This window comes from Lynx rufus, unplaced genomic scaffold (genome assembly GCF_022079265.1).
Source record: "Lynx rufus isolate CCGP_SWC_20201006 ecotype Redwood Valley unplaced genomic scaffold, mLynRuf1.p SCAF_10, whole genome shotgun sequence".
Classification (NCBI taxonomy): Eukaryota; Metazoa; Chordata; class Mammalia; order Carnivora; family Felidae; genus Lynx; species Lynx rufus.
This window is the reverse complement of record NW_025814824.1, coordinates 24,377,331-24,393,584: the sequence shown is the minus strand read 5'-3', so window position 1 is coordinate 24,393,584 and position 16,254 is coordinate 24,377,331. Positions and strand designations below refer to the sequence as shown.

At 40.9% G+C, this 16,254-nt stretch overlaps 1 protein-coding gene across 1 annotated transcript in view; it reads left to right on the top strand.

Annotated features, from left to right (window-relative positions):
• FRMD3 (FERM domain containing 3) overlaps nucleotides 1-16,254 on the top strand; it is a 301,078-nt gene that overhangs the window by 201,274 nt on the left and 83,550 nt on the right. The window contains exons 7-8 of the mRNA XM_047097589.1: nucleotides 13,782-13,869; nucleotides 15,436-15,524. Coding sequence (XP_046953545.1) covers nucleotides 13,782-13,869; nucleotides 15,436-15,524 — 177 coding nt within the window. The remainder of the gene's footprint in view (nucleotides 1-13,781; nucleotides 13,870-15,435; nucleotides 15,525-16,254) is intronic.

The following is a 16,254-nucleotide window of genomic DNA, read 5'->3' as shown; positions in this document are numbered from 1 at the left end:
GACAAGAGACACTACGGACCTGAAAAAGAATAGGAGTAGAGAAAATTGAAAGGATAGAGTTTTGAGCAACCATACCTCAAGACTTGGTGACCTCCTGGATTTCGTGAGTAAATGAGTGAATCAGAGAAGATGCCAGGTTGGTTTTTATAATCAGAAAGCTGTAGATTGGACTTTGTACCAGCACCTGACTTTGTTGATAACCCTGAAAGTAGTCCTCATGCACCAGGAGAAAAGAGGGGGTCATCAATTAGCCGTGATCTATACATCTTGGAAGCAAATTCCATGGCTTGATCAAAGCTGCTACTCGGAAGCACTACACATTTGTAGCATCCGGAAAGCCCTTGTGAAGAAGTGAAAGTTGTATGTTGAAGGATGAAATAGCCAGAAGTAATGTGACATTGCATGGAGAGGTTTAGAGGGTGATTTTGAATTCCTATGAATTTTTGCTCATCCTCAAGTAGTTGTGCATTTCCTTCTGCATCAGTACAGCAGAGAGAGATTATAGGTTTGGATGGGTAGATAAGAGAAGAATGAGCTGACAGTGCAGAGGGAGAGAGACTTTCTAGAATTGGTTGGAAGGCTGCCATAGAGACAGGTTATTTTGGGGATCAGTGAGCACAGGTTTTGAAAGTGTTGATTTTCTGGTGTGGGAAACTGGACGTTTGGTTGGATCACTTTGCAAACCCAACAGTGTCAGGAAGGAGTTGTAGAGGGAAGACAACCATACAAGGCTGTACCAGAGTGTTAACATCTTACTCTCCAAGGTTATCACAGCACCCGTGACCCTCCCAACTCAGCAAATGGATACTGTGTGATCACTGAACTATTATTACAGAAACTTCCTGAGAGGATTCAGCTGGCATTTTGGGGGGTCTGAGGGACCCCCAAACTAACCTCCTGCTTCCTACATGGCTTCTGAACCAGTGGAGAAAGAAAACAAAAGACATGGCAGGGGGGACACAAAGTTCAGCAGAAATAGTGATGATGATTTACAGTGAGATAAATGTACTCACCTGTGAGGGTTCACAATCTTCTGCCTTTTTACATGATTGGAATCCTTCTTATGTGCGCTCTGGGGAAGGGACACAACTATGATTCTTAGGAGAAAAATAACCAGGGAGGAAAAAGAAAACCACTGTCTCTGGGAGTCTACACACTGCCTTAAGTTGGAACCAAGATGGCATGATAGACCACCATGAATAAGAGTTTTTTAGGGAGAAGAAAGTGAGAGAGTCTCCTTGGAATTTTGAGGTGCTTGAAAATAGAAGACCAAGGGTGTAGTAAGAATTGTTATCAACTTAGATTCCTTTTAGATGTTAAGAGATTTGTGAATGAAGATTGAAATTTATGGCTGGGTCAACTTTGCTTCCTTAAATGTGCCATCTGAACAGGAGGGTAGGTAGGGAGAAGTCACAGTTTTGCAAATCTACCAACATGGTTATTGATCATCTCTATATTGGTCACAATAAACTAGATTTTGATCAGGGAACAACTCCAAAAGCTCTGTGTTTAGAATGAGCGAGGCTCATTGTTCTGCTAAGTGTCCATCAGATGTCAGCTAGGGGGTCTCTGCTCACCATTGTCACTCAAGGTACTCACAGGTTTGAATTTGCCAGTTGTTGAGCCAAAGGGAAAAGAGAGTTCTGGAAGGTCTTCCTTCAGCTTGTGGCCATAACTAGTCACATGGTCCTACCTAATGGCAAGAAAGGTGCAAACTGGAAATAACTGGCAAACAACTCTTAGTGGCTTTTGTAATCTCATTACCTAATAGGATTTTTTTTAATGTTTTTATTTAATTTTGAGACAGAGACAGAGCATGAGTAGGGGAGGGGCAGAGAGAGAGGGAGACACAGAATCTGAAGCGGGCTCCAGGCTCCGAGCTGTCAGCCCAGAGCCTGACGCGGGGCTCGAACTCACAGACTGTGAGATCATGACCGGAGCTGAAGTCGGATGCTTAACCAACTGAGCCACCCAGACGCCCCTGGATTTTTTAAACTTTTACTTAATTAGAAAAACTTTATTTTTTTAGATTCACAGCAAAATTGAGTGGAAGGTACAGAGTATCCCCTACTCTCCCTGCATAGCCTCTCCCGTTATCAATATCCCCACCAGTGTTGTCTTTGTTGCAATTGATAAACCTACCATGACACATCACCTACAATCTGTAGTTTGCCTTGGGGTTCACTCTTGGTGTTGTACATTTCATGGACAATAGTATAATGACATGTATCCACCATTATAGTATCATGCAGAATGGTTCCACTGCCCTGGAAATTCTCTGCGCTCTGCCTGTTCACCTCTCCCTCTGCCACAGCCACCGGCAGACAGTGATCTTTTTACTGTCTCCATAGTTTTGCCTTTGCCAGAATATCATGTCGTTGGAATCATACAGTGTGTGGCCTTTTCAGATTATCTTCTTTCACTTAGCAATATGCATTTAAAGTCCCTCCATGTGTTTTCACCCGTAGCTCATTTCTTGCTGAATGATATTCTATTGTCTGTGTGTTCCACAGTTTATCCTCTTGCCTACTGAAGGACATCGTGGATGCTTCCAAGCTTTGGCAATTATGAATAAGGCTGCCATAAACAGTCATGTGCAGGCTTTTTGTGTGGACATAAATTTCCAACCCCTCTGGTAAATACAAAGGAATGCAATTGCAGGATTGTATGGTGAGAGTATGTTTAGTTTTGAAAGAAATCACCAATCTTCCAAAGTGGCTGCATTCCTACCAGCAATGAATGAGAGTTTCTGTTGCTCCATTTACCCTCCTCACCAGCATTTGGTGTTTTCAGCATTCTTGATTTTGGTCATTCTAATAGGTGTGCAGTGAAGAGTGTTTTATTCAGAGAGATTTTATACAGGCATCATTGGGCCACCTACTAACTTGTAAACTAGAGGATGTAGGGATATGTGATTCACATTATTGAATACAGATTAGGGCTAAAACTCACTGAGGCTGAATGATTCTTCTTGATCAGGGATAGATAAATTTTTTGGCTTTCTGGGTCACATGGGATCTCTATTGCAGCCACTTAGCTATGATTTTGTAGAGCAAAAAGAAGACCTAAACAACACATAAATTTAGTGGGCGATGATTCGATTAAACTTGGTTGACGAAACAGATGGTGGGCCAGATTTGACCCATGGGTGCTAGTTTGCGGACTCCTGCTCTGAACACATGGTAGAGCAGGTCTGGAATCAATTTCTGCTTCACTGTCCTGCCTCTGTAGATAATTTTAAGACAAAAGATCAGTATTTTTTAAAACTATGTGTAAGAAAGAATCTCTTATGATTTACAGATTTCATTTGAGTGTGGTACGCAGAAATGAGGTCCTAGCATTGGGGCTGCTTAGCAATAGGTTATTCTTCCTTCCAGAGCCCTCTGGTGGCTGGAAGGAGCTGTTGCCACAATCCCTAGGGGTGTGACAGTTCTGTTATTTTTTTGCCTGTCTTGGTTACTGTTTTCCACAGCTTTAATCATGGCCATGTGGGTTAGAAGGGAATGGAATACCCATTCCATTAGTCCTGAGGGTTGATGATCAAGAATATGATTGATTTTACTATCGGGAACCCTGAGAGGCTTCTCTGGAGGTTTTCCTACACTTTCTACTCAGCTGGTTCTCTCAATACCAGTTTATCAGATTTCTCATTAGAGGCAAAGACATTTGGATTAGCTTCAGGCACAGGTCATCAGCTTTCAAATATTCAAAAGTCTCACTTGGTGGTGAAGTGGTTTGGATGAAGTATATTCCCTGTCCTTAAAAAGCAGAAAAATCATCCAATTAGCTACCACCATAATGATCTGATGCAGTGAGGCTTGTCCTGGAAGCAATAATGACACTGAGTATATTTCATACAGAGTCATTATCTTTTTATTTTTCAAAATTCATGTTCTCTGTAAATCATGTGCTTCCTGGCAAGGATTTATAGTGTCAAAAATGTCTAGTCTTCTAGAAATAAGTGATCTGCAATGATAAATACCCTCTACCTGTGCTTCTGATGAAGAGATTACAAGAGCCCCCTCAGGAAATGTTTTTTGTGCAGCTTGGGGAAGAGCGTTTATTGTATAAAAGGAAAATGGGAAAGATCAGATTACTGTACAACTTCTAATCTTTCTTAAGATGTGCTTTTAATCATCTCTACTACCTCCTTCCTGTGCCCTTTCTTTTCTCAAGTCTCTCATTTTAAAGCCCTAGAATCTCTTTCTCTCTCTCTGAAAGATCATCAAATCCATTTCCATTCTCTGTTTGGCATAGGAATTGGAAGAGGGAATTACTTGGCATCAAATGCTCCTCCTGTAAAAACTGAATCCTTGTAGTATGTGGCTTAGAGTCAGGGACATTTCTAGGGAAGGTTGGGCCATGGGCAAATCATGTGTGTGTCATGTATGCACCCAAGCCACCAGCATTTTTATATAGGTAAAATCTAGCTACAGTGACTTGAAAGGAGAAAGAGCAAAGTCATCAAAGTGCAACATGGCTTTGAAGAAGGGGAGAAGGATAGTATTGACAGCTTGAATCAGCCATGACTTAATACATTCTTTGATCCCCCCAACATGTGACATGTAAATTATGCATAGTCAGGGCCGCCTGGGTGGCTCTGTTGGTTAAGCGTCCAACTTCGCCTCAGGTCATGATCTCACGCTTTGTGAGTTCAAGCCCCGCGTTGGGCTCTGTGCTGACAGCTCAGAGTTTGGAGCCTGCTTCAGATTTTGTGTCTCCCTCTCTCTCTGCCTCTCCCCCACTTGTGCTCTGTCTCTCTCTGTCTCTCAAAAATAAATAAATGTAAAAAAAATTAGACATAGTCAAAGACTTTTTGAACTTTAGATGAGCTTATAACAGTGTATCCATCCAGTGATCCCTCTGTCCATCCACATACTCATCCATGATTCATTCATGCATCTATCTGTCCATCCATCCACGTACCCATTCATGACTCAGACATGCATCCATCTATCTGTCTGTCCACCCATGCACCCATTCATGATTCATCCATACATCTATTTGTTCATCTATTGATGCAACAAATACTTATTAAAAGGCAACTCTGTGTCAGAAACTGTGGTCGTGTGGATGACCTAGCCCACTGATCCTCAACTGCTTCACCACCAAGCTGGGATCTCCTTCATCATCTATACTCTCCCATGCCCTCATGTTTTGAAAGATTTTATCTAAAAAACAATATTCACAAAGTAACAATTAACTTGTTTCCTTATTTTTATTGGTCATACACAGCTACAACTACCACCTAGAGCCTTTGAATATCAAGAGGTCACTAACCAAAAGCCAAAAACTTGACACTCAGTTATTGCACTTGTGGGACTCTTGGAGTCCAAAGCAGGGGTTATAAAATGACAGTTGTTGAATTATGCTGTGACTCAGATGTATGGTGTTTGGGCCAAATACATTTTTCAAAATGGCATCAGTTGCCATAAAGCCCCAGCTTTACTTGTGCCTGGGAGATTTGGTAAGGCCAGACCTTCTCCTACGCAGCAGTGCTTGGCCAGAGCTCAGCATCAGTTCTCTGTAGGAGACTCATTTGCTCTCCAAATCGCCACCATCCCTGCTTGGCTCATTCACCTTCTCCCTCTGTTGGTTGAGTTTGCGACTATCTTCTTGTACCAATAAGGAAACGGATGCCTGAAAAATTAATTTATCCAAGGACCTACAGATAAGAAGCAATAGACCTTGACCTAAAACCTGAGTTTTCCTGCACATCTTCCTAAGAGGCTGCTCTCCTGGAAGCTTTGTCCTTGCCAGGCCCCCAGGCATTACCACCGTCTCCCTCATAGCATGGCAGTTACCCAAATGAGTAGTGTTCTGTCTAATGCTCTCATAAGAATGGTTCCCAGTGGTCCCCAAGGAGTTTGCAAGAGATCATGTTCCTTTCTAAGTAAACAAATAGAAATGACAAAATGGGGACTCTCACTCCTAGTTAGGACATAGAAAAGCATGAGACATTGATTTCCCCTAACACCAAGTTAACACCACAAGCTACATAGACTACAGAATACTATTTTTGAAACCAATCTGAGAGAAAAGAAACCTAAATACTAAAATCCAGAATGTCTTTCCTAGGACAGTAGAGACCTGCACTTGCTTTCACTTCTGATGATATGGGAGGAGGAGGAGGAGGAGAGGGAGGAATATGCCTTAGGTGGGGTCAAGGGGAGCTAGCCAAATCCTTAACGACCCTTTGATGGCCATGAGTGGGCTGACTTAACAGATTGAGACCACAAAGACTCCAGTTACAGAGTGAGTTGCACTTTCCCACCACCATTTGGCCCTAGACCTTCACCAAGCGAAGAGGGAAGAAGTTGGACAGGATCGGAGAGGTAGGTGAGTGAAACTCTTGCAAGACACTCCAGACCTTCATCCAGCACAGGGTAGCTCTTGCCAACAGCAGAGAAAGGACCACAGGGAGGTCCTTCTGAGGGGCAGAGGGCCAGTGATGGTTCTAGAAAGCAAAGGAAACTCCTTGAAGCTCAGAACGTTGACAGCAATCCTATAAAGCATAGAGAACTCTCTGTGGAGTCTAATGGGTGCTAAGATCCCAAGCCCTGCTGAAGGGTAAGTTCTGAGAGCACTGTCAAGCATTTGAAGCCAGTGGTGAGTAAAATCTAAAGTTTTCAACCAAGTTACAGCAAAACCTAACCTAACTTAGCTTGAGAATTCTACTTTGCTGAGTTTAATTCTGCATCTCAAAGACCTGAATGGATCAGGTGGAACCAAATCCGCCCCTTCCTGCCAACCGTGCTCCAAGCAATCCAGATCCTTGCTGGCAAGACCCACACCCCGTTTAATTATCATACACAGATAATAAGAGTGTTCCTTTTGGGAAAAAAAAAGAATACCAGGTAGGTAGAAGGGAGATAGATGGCTAAATACACGATTACTCGACCTCACCTAATTTATTAGGAAAGCATATTTTTAGAGAATTGTTAGCTCTTACAGAATTCACCTAATCACTGGTGTTTCATCTAAATGTCTCGTTAGAGACACTATTAATCTTAGCAGAACAGTTTCTGATGTAAGATTCAAAGGATAGAAAATCATTATTTTCCATTACCAAAAAGAGTTTTTGACAGAAACAAATGTCCAGAGGGAGATCTGAGGAGGCACAAAAAATGTGTTTAACTGGTCTTAGTGTCTTCCTGAAAACCTGATCATTCACTGGCTTCTTCCTCCATGAGTCAGGGAGACTCAGTTTCCAGTGTCACCGGGGTCTCCATCTTTCCTCCATGGTTTTGTACATCTTTATACTCTGAACATTTGCAGTTAGCCTTTCTCTGTGTCTGACTTTTTTAGATAAGGTCTTTTCAGTGCTTAGCTGTTGGAGATCTGCAATCAAACCCAAGGCAAATGATACCCATTTGAGGACTTTTATTTTAAAGAGGGGTCTTTGCTTTGGTGTGAATATCTTGACATGCTTCCTGACATTTCCCTCAGCCTCATGATTCTGATTTCAGTCACGTGCTGAACTAATGCTGTTCAGAGGGTGAGGGGAGGCTGTACTCTATGCCAGGCATTAGTCTACTGGCTTTTTATCTGTCAACCTCTTACTCTGTACACCACATCTTCAAGGTGTAGGCACTATTTTTACCTTCATTTTATGGAATCAAGGAGATCAGCTTTAGTTGTTTTCTATTTCTGTGTTCACTTCCTACCCTTCAGAATTCAGCAAACTTTTTCTATACTTGGCTGCTTAATAAACACTTCAGGCTGTGGAGAACATATGATTTCTTAATGGTTACTTATTTTGGGAAGGAAGAGACAGAGTGTGAGCAGGGGAGGGACAGAGAGAAGACACAGAATCCGAAGCAGGCCCCAGGCTCTGAACTGTCAGCCCAGAGCCCGACGCGGGGTTCAAACCCATGAACTGTGAGGTCATGACCTGAGCCAAAGTTGGATGCTTAACCAACTGAGCCACCCAGTGGCCCCCAGAACATATGATTTCTGTTGCAAGTTCTCAGTCTTGCTGTTGGAGCATGACCACATCCATAGACAGTATGCAAACAGATGGGTATGGCTGTGTTCCAGTAAGAGTTTATGGTAATGAAATTTGAATGTTACATAATTTTCATGGGTCAGGAAGTACTCTTTGTTCGATTGTTTTAAACCATTTAAAAATGGAAAAACCAATCTTAGCTCAAGGGCTGTACAAAACCTGGCAGTGGTCCGGATTTAGCCCATGGGCTTCAGTTTGGGGATCTCTGACCCAGATTAAAACTGAGACCTCACTGCTCTCATCAGGTCTGAATATCAGGCACATCAGATGGATGGCTTCATCACTGATAAGATGCAGTGTTTAGAGTTTAAAAAGGGTTTTTATAAGACCTGATAGAAACCATTTCATTTTGATGTGCTCTGCGATGGCATGACCATATCATGTTGGTAGTGATGGTGGCAAAGGCACTGAGCAGTGAACTTCACCTCGGCATTTACTAGTTGAGGAACTTTGAGCAAGTTACTTTTCGAGTGTCAGAATCCTCATCTATAAAATGATAAGAATTTCTCCTTTATGAGTGCTAAGTGACAAAATACATATATTGCTTTACAACAGAAATGATTATATTTCGCTTGGAACAGTAGAGTTTAGTAAAAGGTAGCCCTGCATGCATATCTGTTATGTTCCTAATCCTGTTTTGTTCAGCAGTACTTTTAGACTGAATGATATTTTTTTCAATAATAATTTTATTAAAAGGACAGGAATTATTCCTTTTTTTCCCACCATTGCAAATATATAGCACATAAGACTATATACAATATATGTGTAATTTAAAGAATAGTTGAGGTGCTCCTGGGTGGCTCAGTCGGTTAAGCATCTTTGGCTCATGTCATGATCTCACAGTTTGAGTTCGAGCCCTGCATCAGGCTCTGTGCTGACAGCTCAGAGCCTGGGGTCTGCTTTGGATTCTGTGTGTCCCTCTCTCTCTGTCCCTCCCCTGTTCATACACACACACACTCACTCACTCTCTCTCTCTCTCTCTCTCAAAAATAAATTTAAAAACCTTAAAAAATATAGAATAGTTAAAAAAACACCCATGACCTGCTCACTCTGTTTATGAATTAGAATATCACCAGACACCCTGAAATCTCGGGTGCACCCCTCCCAGATCACCTCCTTCCCTCCTCTGCACTGTTCTGAATTTGGAGGTATTCATTCTCTTATTTTGCTTTCGTTAAGTGTACCTGATATTTATCACTAAATAATGCATTGCTTTGTGTTTGACTTTCACATAAATGGGATCCTACTCTATTCTTGCATCTTACTTTCCCCATCAACATTGTTTTTGAGGTTCTTCCAAGCGGATGCCTGTAGCCATAGGTCTTTATTTGTACTTCTTTGTAACTAATACACTATGATATGAACATGTCATATTTTATGTATCCATTCTGTTGATGGGCATTTGGGTTATTTCCAGGTTTTTGCTATTACAAAGCCTTTATGGTTTCTTGAATAATTCTCATGGGAGCATATGTAAAGGAGTTCCTAGCCTAGGTAGAAACCCGTGTGTAGAATTTGTAAGGCTGTAGAGTTTGTATGGTGTTCGCTTTTCTAGGAAGTGGTGGCTTGTTTGTTAATGGGGTTGCTCAAGCTGACACTCACACCCACAGTACGTGAGGGTTCTCAGTGCTTCATCACCTTTTTTTTTTTGTCTTATGCTCTTAAAATGGAAATAGAACACGGATTCAGGAAAGTGCACAAAACATAAATGTAAAGCTAGATGAATTGTCACAAAGCAAATGTGTGTAACTACCACCCAAGTCAGAGAGGATTGGTAACAGCCCGGAAGCTCCTATCCTGCCCCTTCTCAGCATTTACCTTCTCTCTCCTCTCCAAAGGGAATCTCTTCTCGGACTTTAAACACATTAGTTGTGTTGTACTCATTTTTAAAAGCCATATAAATAAATTCGTTCAGTGTGTACTCATTTATATCTGGCCTCTTTTGTTCAGTTTTATCTTTGTGATAGTTGCCCATGTTGTATGTAGCTTTAATTCATTTAATTTTGTGGCTGTTGAGCATTCCTTTGTCTATCCATTCTCTTGTGCATAGACATTTGAGTTTCCTATTTTTTTTGCTACTACAAATGGCACTACTATGAAAATTCTATGTATTTCTTGGTGCGGCAGGCACAAGTTTCTGTTGCATATAAAAATGTTAATGGAATTGCTGTATTACAAGGTAAACATGTTGAATTTTTGTAGATAATGCCAATTTCCCACATAGTTCTACCAAATTGCTGTCCCACTAGCAGTATAAGAGTTGCTTTTTCTGCAAATCCTTGTGAGTGTTTGGTACTATGTTTTAAATTTTAGCTATTTAAACGTATATAATGTATAGATGATGTATAAATGATTTCTCATAGTTTGAATTTGCATTTTGCTGATCATGAGGAGGTTAAGCACATTTTCACATAGTTGTAGGCTATTTGGATATCTTATGAAGTGCCTATTTAAGTCTTGCTAATTTTTCTTCTGAGATATATATATATATATATATATATATATATATATATATATACACACAGACACAGACACATATATGTATCTATATACATATATTTTATATTTTAAAATTTTATTGTTTATTGATTTGTTGGAGTTTAAACCAAATTCTACATAGAAGTCCTTTTTTTTTTTTTTTTTTATTGCACCTGTTGCTGAAATCTTTTCCTGTACTAGGGCTTCCCATTTCACACCCTGGATGTGATCTCCCAGTGAGTAGAGGTCTTTGAGTTTAATGGCAGCCCCTCCTCTGGAGCTGTGTGGCACTGCACCTGCTACCATCTGTGGTTGAGTGTTTGCAACTAGAAATCAGATGCCTGTCAGATTTACAAAGGACAGGAAAGTGGTCAGACCACCCAGGCGAGCAGAACCCATTCATTTTCCAATGTGAACTTCCAAATTACAACCTTTCATGATTAACTTGTTCCCAGACTGAATAGAAAAGAGGGGTCTGCTTTAAAACCAAACTTGGATTTTAAGAATAAACACCATGTTCTTTATTCAGAGGTGCTGACAATGTAACCACTGGAGAGAATGGCCAGCTCTCAGGAGCGGAGGAGCTCTTATTAGTGTGGGACGGAATAGAGCCCTTTCATGTCAGGCAGGATTATCCCCAGCAGAGCCAATGGCCTGGGCTACTTTGGCTCCGGCCCTGGGGTCCTGGTTCCCTTTGGCCATTAGACTGAAGTTCTGCATTGAGGGCCACCAGACGCTGGACAGCTTAGCTCTGTGCTTTGCCCCTCGTCAGAGGGTGCTATGAGCCTCTGGGTGAGTGAGTGAGTGAGAATGTGTGGCAGGGAAGGAAATGGCATCCAATATTTGGATTTAATGACTTATTTTTCAGTGGAAGAGAAGCTATTACTACTAGAACTTGCACGAGAGCTATGGAGAAATACCTGCATGTTTTGAGAAAACTTCCCCCCAAATCCCTTTTCCCTTCCCCATCAATATAGTTGGTGACTTTTCTGAACCTATTGTTATGGTATCAGGAAGAGAAATAATTAACAGTGACTGTGACTTGAAAAGAATCAAAGAAAGATAGGAATTGTATTGAAAGGGCCAATACAGTGCTGATCAGGATGAATAAAGATGCTGTTTTTATATATATCATGGCAAAACTTTAGAACATTAAGACCAGAGAAGAGGAAAGCCTGAAAGGCTTTAGAAAGACTTTATTTTCTTAAAGCAGGTGTTTGAGTCAATCCCTCAGAAATATGTTCTGTAAAGGATGAATTAAAAATTATTTCTTCTTTGAAAAGAACACATATGGCTACCTTTACTTCCCTCTCCAAGTCCCTATGGATAATAGAAAAAGTACTAGAAAGCAGATGCAGGAAAGTATACCATTTGTGGACCATTTTTGGATCAGAAGTCCTACAGTGTCTCTGGAAGACGGGAAATAGATGGAGCAAATCCAGGTTAAATACATATGTAGGGTAGGAGTGGTTCTGGGTGCTTCAGGCAACAGATACCGAGGTCGGCCATCATGGTGAGTGCAAAACTACATTTGGCACAGTTGGGAAGCTTTGACCACTTTCTCTGGTTCCTCATGGGCAATAGCGGGCTTGGGCTGGAAGTACCCTGTGTGTGAGCAACACTTGGAGAAACTACAACTTTCAGTTTAAAATCAAGTTACTAACACACACTCTTCCCAGATGGCATTCCCCACCACCCGCTCCTTCCCTACAACCTCTAGGGGCCACTGCATTAAATAATATCAAATACAAAACGAATGCCCATCCATGAATCGCCAAACACTTAAGGAAACCAACTCCGTGAATGAGAGATTCTGACTCAGTAAACCGAAGACCATCACCAAGAAAACAGCATTAACGGTGTAAACAGGATTGGATTTTAAAGGAAACCATGTGTTTTTTTTCCTCAGAGGAATAAAAGGAATTTATTGCATAAAATAAGAATAGGCAGCTATTTCCAGAGCCAATTAGATATTACATTGGAAATGCAATATTTATATTTTAAAAAACTCATAAACGGGAATAAAAGCAGAATGCATGCAGCTGAAGAATAAATGAGCAAGTTGGAAGTTGGAATTAAGAAATGATACAGAATGTACAAAAAGAACGATTTAGAGAATGAAACAAAGGTTATAAGGCATGGAGGATAGACCTAGGGGGTTCAATATCCATTTACTTGGGTCTCTCAAAGGTGAGAAGAGAAAGAAAAGAAATAAAGGTTGGTGAGGAAGGAGGTTGGGAAGAGACGAAAAGAAATAGCCAAAGAAAAATGAATCATTGGATTAAAAGTATCCCCACAGTGCTGATCATGATGAGTAAAGACACTCCTTAGACATATCATAGTGGAATTTCAGTCACTCAGGGTAAAGAGAAGATCTCAAAAGGCTTTAGGGAGAAGGTAGATGGCATACTGTTTTGATTTAGAGGCACGATGATTTAGTTGTCTTGATGGCTAGGGGAGGAAATGCATCTATGGGGGAAGCGTGGGTGGAAATAGATTTAATATTACAATGTAATCTTAGGTTTTGGAAATAAAAACACATTCCTGTTGTTTTCTTTAGCAAACTCTACTTGGTTGTTAGGGTTACATATTTATCCTTAGGGAACGGTTTGGATTCTCGAAGATACATGTGGGATATTAACATTAGTCAAAGTGGAGTCTTTGGAATGCTGCACCATCCTGCCTTGGAATTTAGCCCCAAAAGGCTTTACAGCCATCTGTATTGCAGCCCCTTTCTCCCTTGCTGAGGCCAAGACCTTGTTTACCACCCTGGAGGACACTGCTAGGATTAGTGGCTGAGATTTCCTTTCAAAATCCAGAGCTTTCCAGTGGAATGGTTGACAGTTTGTCCTACCAGATGGCTTTGTTCAGGCTTGTTGGTAGGGTAACAGGATTGCCTGTATTTTACCCTGAGCAAAAAGGAATGGTATTTACCCTGTATAATCTTTTTAAGTGAGCAGGAAAGAACAGATGCTGACTTCTATTTCATATTAAGATTGAATTTGCAAGGCTTACTTAGTGGTAACTTGATAATGTCAATTAACTGTACAGGTCACTGGAGTCCTCAGAGTACATGTAGGTTTATTATGAAACAATTAGCCAGGGAACATGAGCTTAGGTTTCTTAGCAAAGGGCTCTTCATGGTGAGAAATAGTGATCAGTCTTACTGATTACTATTTATGTAGGGATGTCTCTCTTTTTTTAGTTTAGGATATCACATTTTATTGAATGAAGGGATTCTATGTTTCTATAATCTTCTGTATTAACACCCTAAACTATTCTCGTGTGATTTTAGAGGCCAGAGCCCACCCGTTGCTGAATTTAACTTACTCCTGAAAGCTCACACTTTGGAAACCTATGGGGTGGACCCCCACCCATGCAAGGTGAGTGCCCCTCATAGCAGGCCAACATATAATGATTGTTTTGCCCACAAGAGAGTTAATTGGTATGCAGGATATTTCTACAGCCTGATCCATTGCCCCTAATTGGAAGGGACAACAGTAGTCTGCAGTGTCGTGTTCTGGTAGTTGATTTTCTCCATTGCAGCCTCCCAATAGCTTGCTAATTGCTATGTAGTGGCCAAGTTTTCCTCAATTAACACATATGATTCATCCATCTATCCATCAAGTGGATGATTCTACCCCTGAGAAGTTATAGGATCCCGAAAGATTTTCAAGACCATTGTCAGCAACAACGAACTCTTGAAAATTGAGAAGGTAGAAGAAAAAAAAGACTTAAGATTATATTTTGACATTAGGAATAATTGTTTTTCCTGTTTCCATTGTTCATATCATTTGACAGTATTTTTCTTAAGCATGTATTAGAATCACCTGGGGTCCACCCCAGAGCTGCTGAATCAGAATCGCTGGGGGTGCAGTGGGGGAATATGCTTTTTTAACAAGCCCCCAAGATGATGCACACATTTTCCAGAAATGGTCCATGAAAGCAGCTTTCTTCTTTACGTACCCTACACTAGCCACGCATCAACCAGACACTAACTAGAATCCTAACCTAAGCATTTATATCAGCCAGGCTCTTAAAGGTAAGTTCTTGAGTCCTACTGGAACATTTCTTTACCCATATGGTACCAGCTAACAGTGTTTGATAAAGTACTAGGTCAATAGCTTTTAGTGCATGCTGCTCATTAGAAGCACCTGGGTAGCTTCATCTACTTCTGCCACCCAATCACATCAGGATCTGTGGGGGTGCAGAGCAGGCTCTCCAGATGACTACAGCAGGTACTTGTTCACATTGGCATGGGCTTCTTGCTCTGCCCATGCAATTATTTTAGCGTATTGGCCAGGATCCTCTTCCTAGTAATGGTATAAATCAGTTTATTCCATTTAGCAAATTATATTTAATCTACAATTTTGAGCCTCTCTGTTTGTTTTATTTTTTACTTGGAAATGGACTTGATTTTTGTTGTTGTCTTTCCTTTGCCTTTAGTGATCTATGCTTAATTTTTCTGGTTGAGGCTAGAAGCAAAGTAGGCATTTCTGGACCTTTCTTTATGTTAAAATTGCCAGGAATATTATGTGGAATTGAATGAAGTTAAATTAGATATTCAGGGCTTTGGTTTCATAGCCTCTTTGGTTTTGGGGCTCTTGATGACTGAGAATAGTTTGCCCACATTACAGGGCAGATCTGAGCACTCAGGTGGCCCCAGGACACAGTTAGAAATAGACATAGTAGTTTGTGACTAATCTGTATTTTTCCAGGATGTTCCTGGAGAGGTAGAAGGAAAAAGCCACATATTCCCAGACCTTCCCTAGATTTTAGAAGTATTATCCTTGGAAGTCCCGTCTCAGAAACTTAGTTTATTGCTATAATCAATGGAATTAACCTGAAATTAACCCAGGAGGAAGATGAATGAGCATACCATTTATCATTTATTTTATATTTCTCAATCTAGATGTTTTTGTTTCTGTTTTGTTTTTTTTTTTTTTCAGGATTCAACAGGCACAACAACATTTTTGGGATTCACTGCAGCAGGTTTTGTGGTATTTCAGGGAAATAAGAGAATCCATTTGATAAAATGGTAAGTACTTCTTTGGGAAACTGGCTTACCATTTTTCTTAATCTTGTTTTTCTTTCCCAGCCTTTGATTTTTTTGTTTGTTTGTTTGTTTGGAAATGTCTGGAGAAAGGGGAACCTTTTTGGGAATGTGTATTGGAAATGTCTGGTAGAATGCTTAGAATTCATTTCTTTGCTGTGGAGAGTCATTATGAAGGGATTATTCATCTATAAATAAAAGCCAATCTAGGTTTCCCTAGACCTCAGGAGACCTAGAGTGTGTCTTGGGCTCAGGAGCTCTGTCTCCAAAGAGAAAGTGTCCAGTGTTTCCTCACCAGTAGCTGCTGGTCTGGCCAGAGGGGTGACCCTAGGGTAGGTCAGGGCAGGGTAAAGGTGCAAGTTCACTTGAATAACTCAGGACCCTCTTCTGCTCACTTCTCTCCAATTCTCTTCTGTTAAATCCTTGTTGCAGACTCATCCTATGGTATCCAGTATATCAGTGAAGATGCTTTTGGCTCAAAGTAACAGAACTATCTCCTCACAGTGGCTTACAGATAAGAGGTTATGTCACAAAGCAAAAGTTCCAGAGGTCAGGCATTTCCATGATCCTTTAACTTAACTACCTGACAACACCATGAAGGATCTGGGTCTCCCATTTTCTTCTCTGTCATCCCAGGGGAGTGGCTGTTGTCTCCAGGTTCATGCTCGTAAGATGGCCACACATGCAACTCTGTTCATCCCATCTTCATACAGCA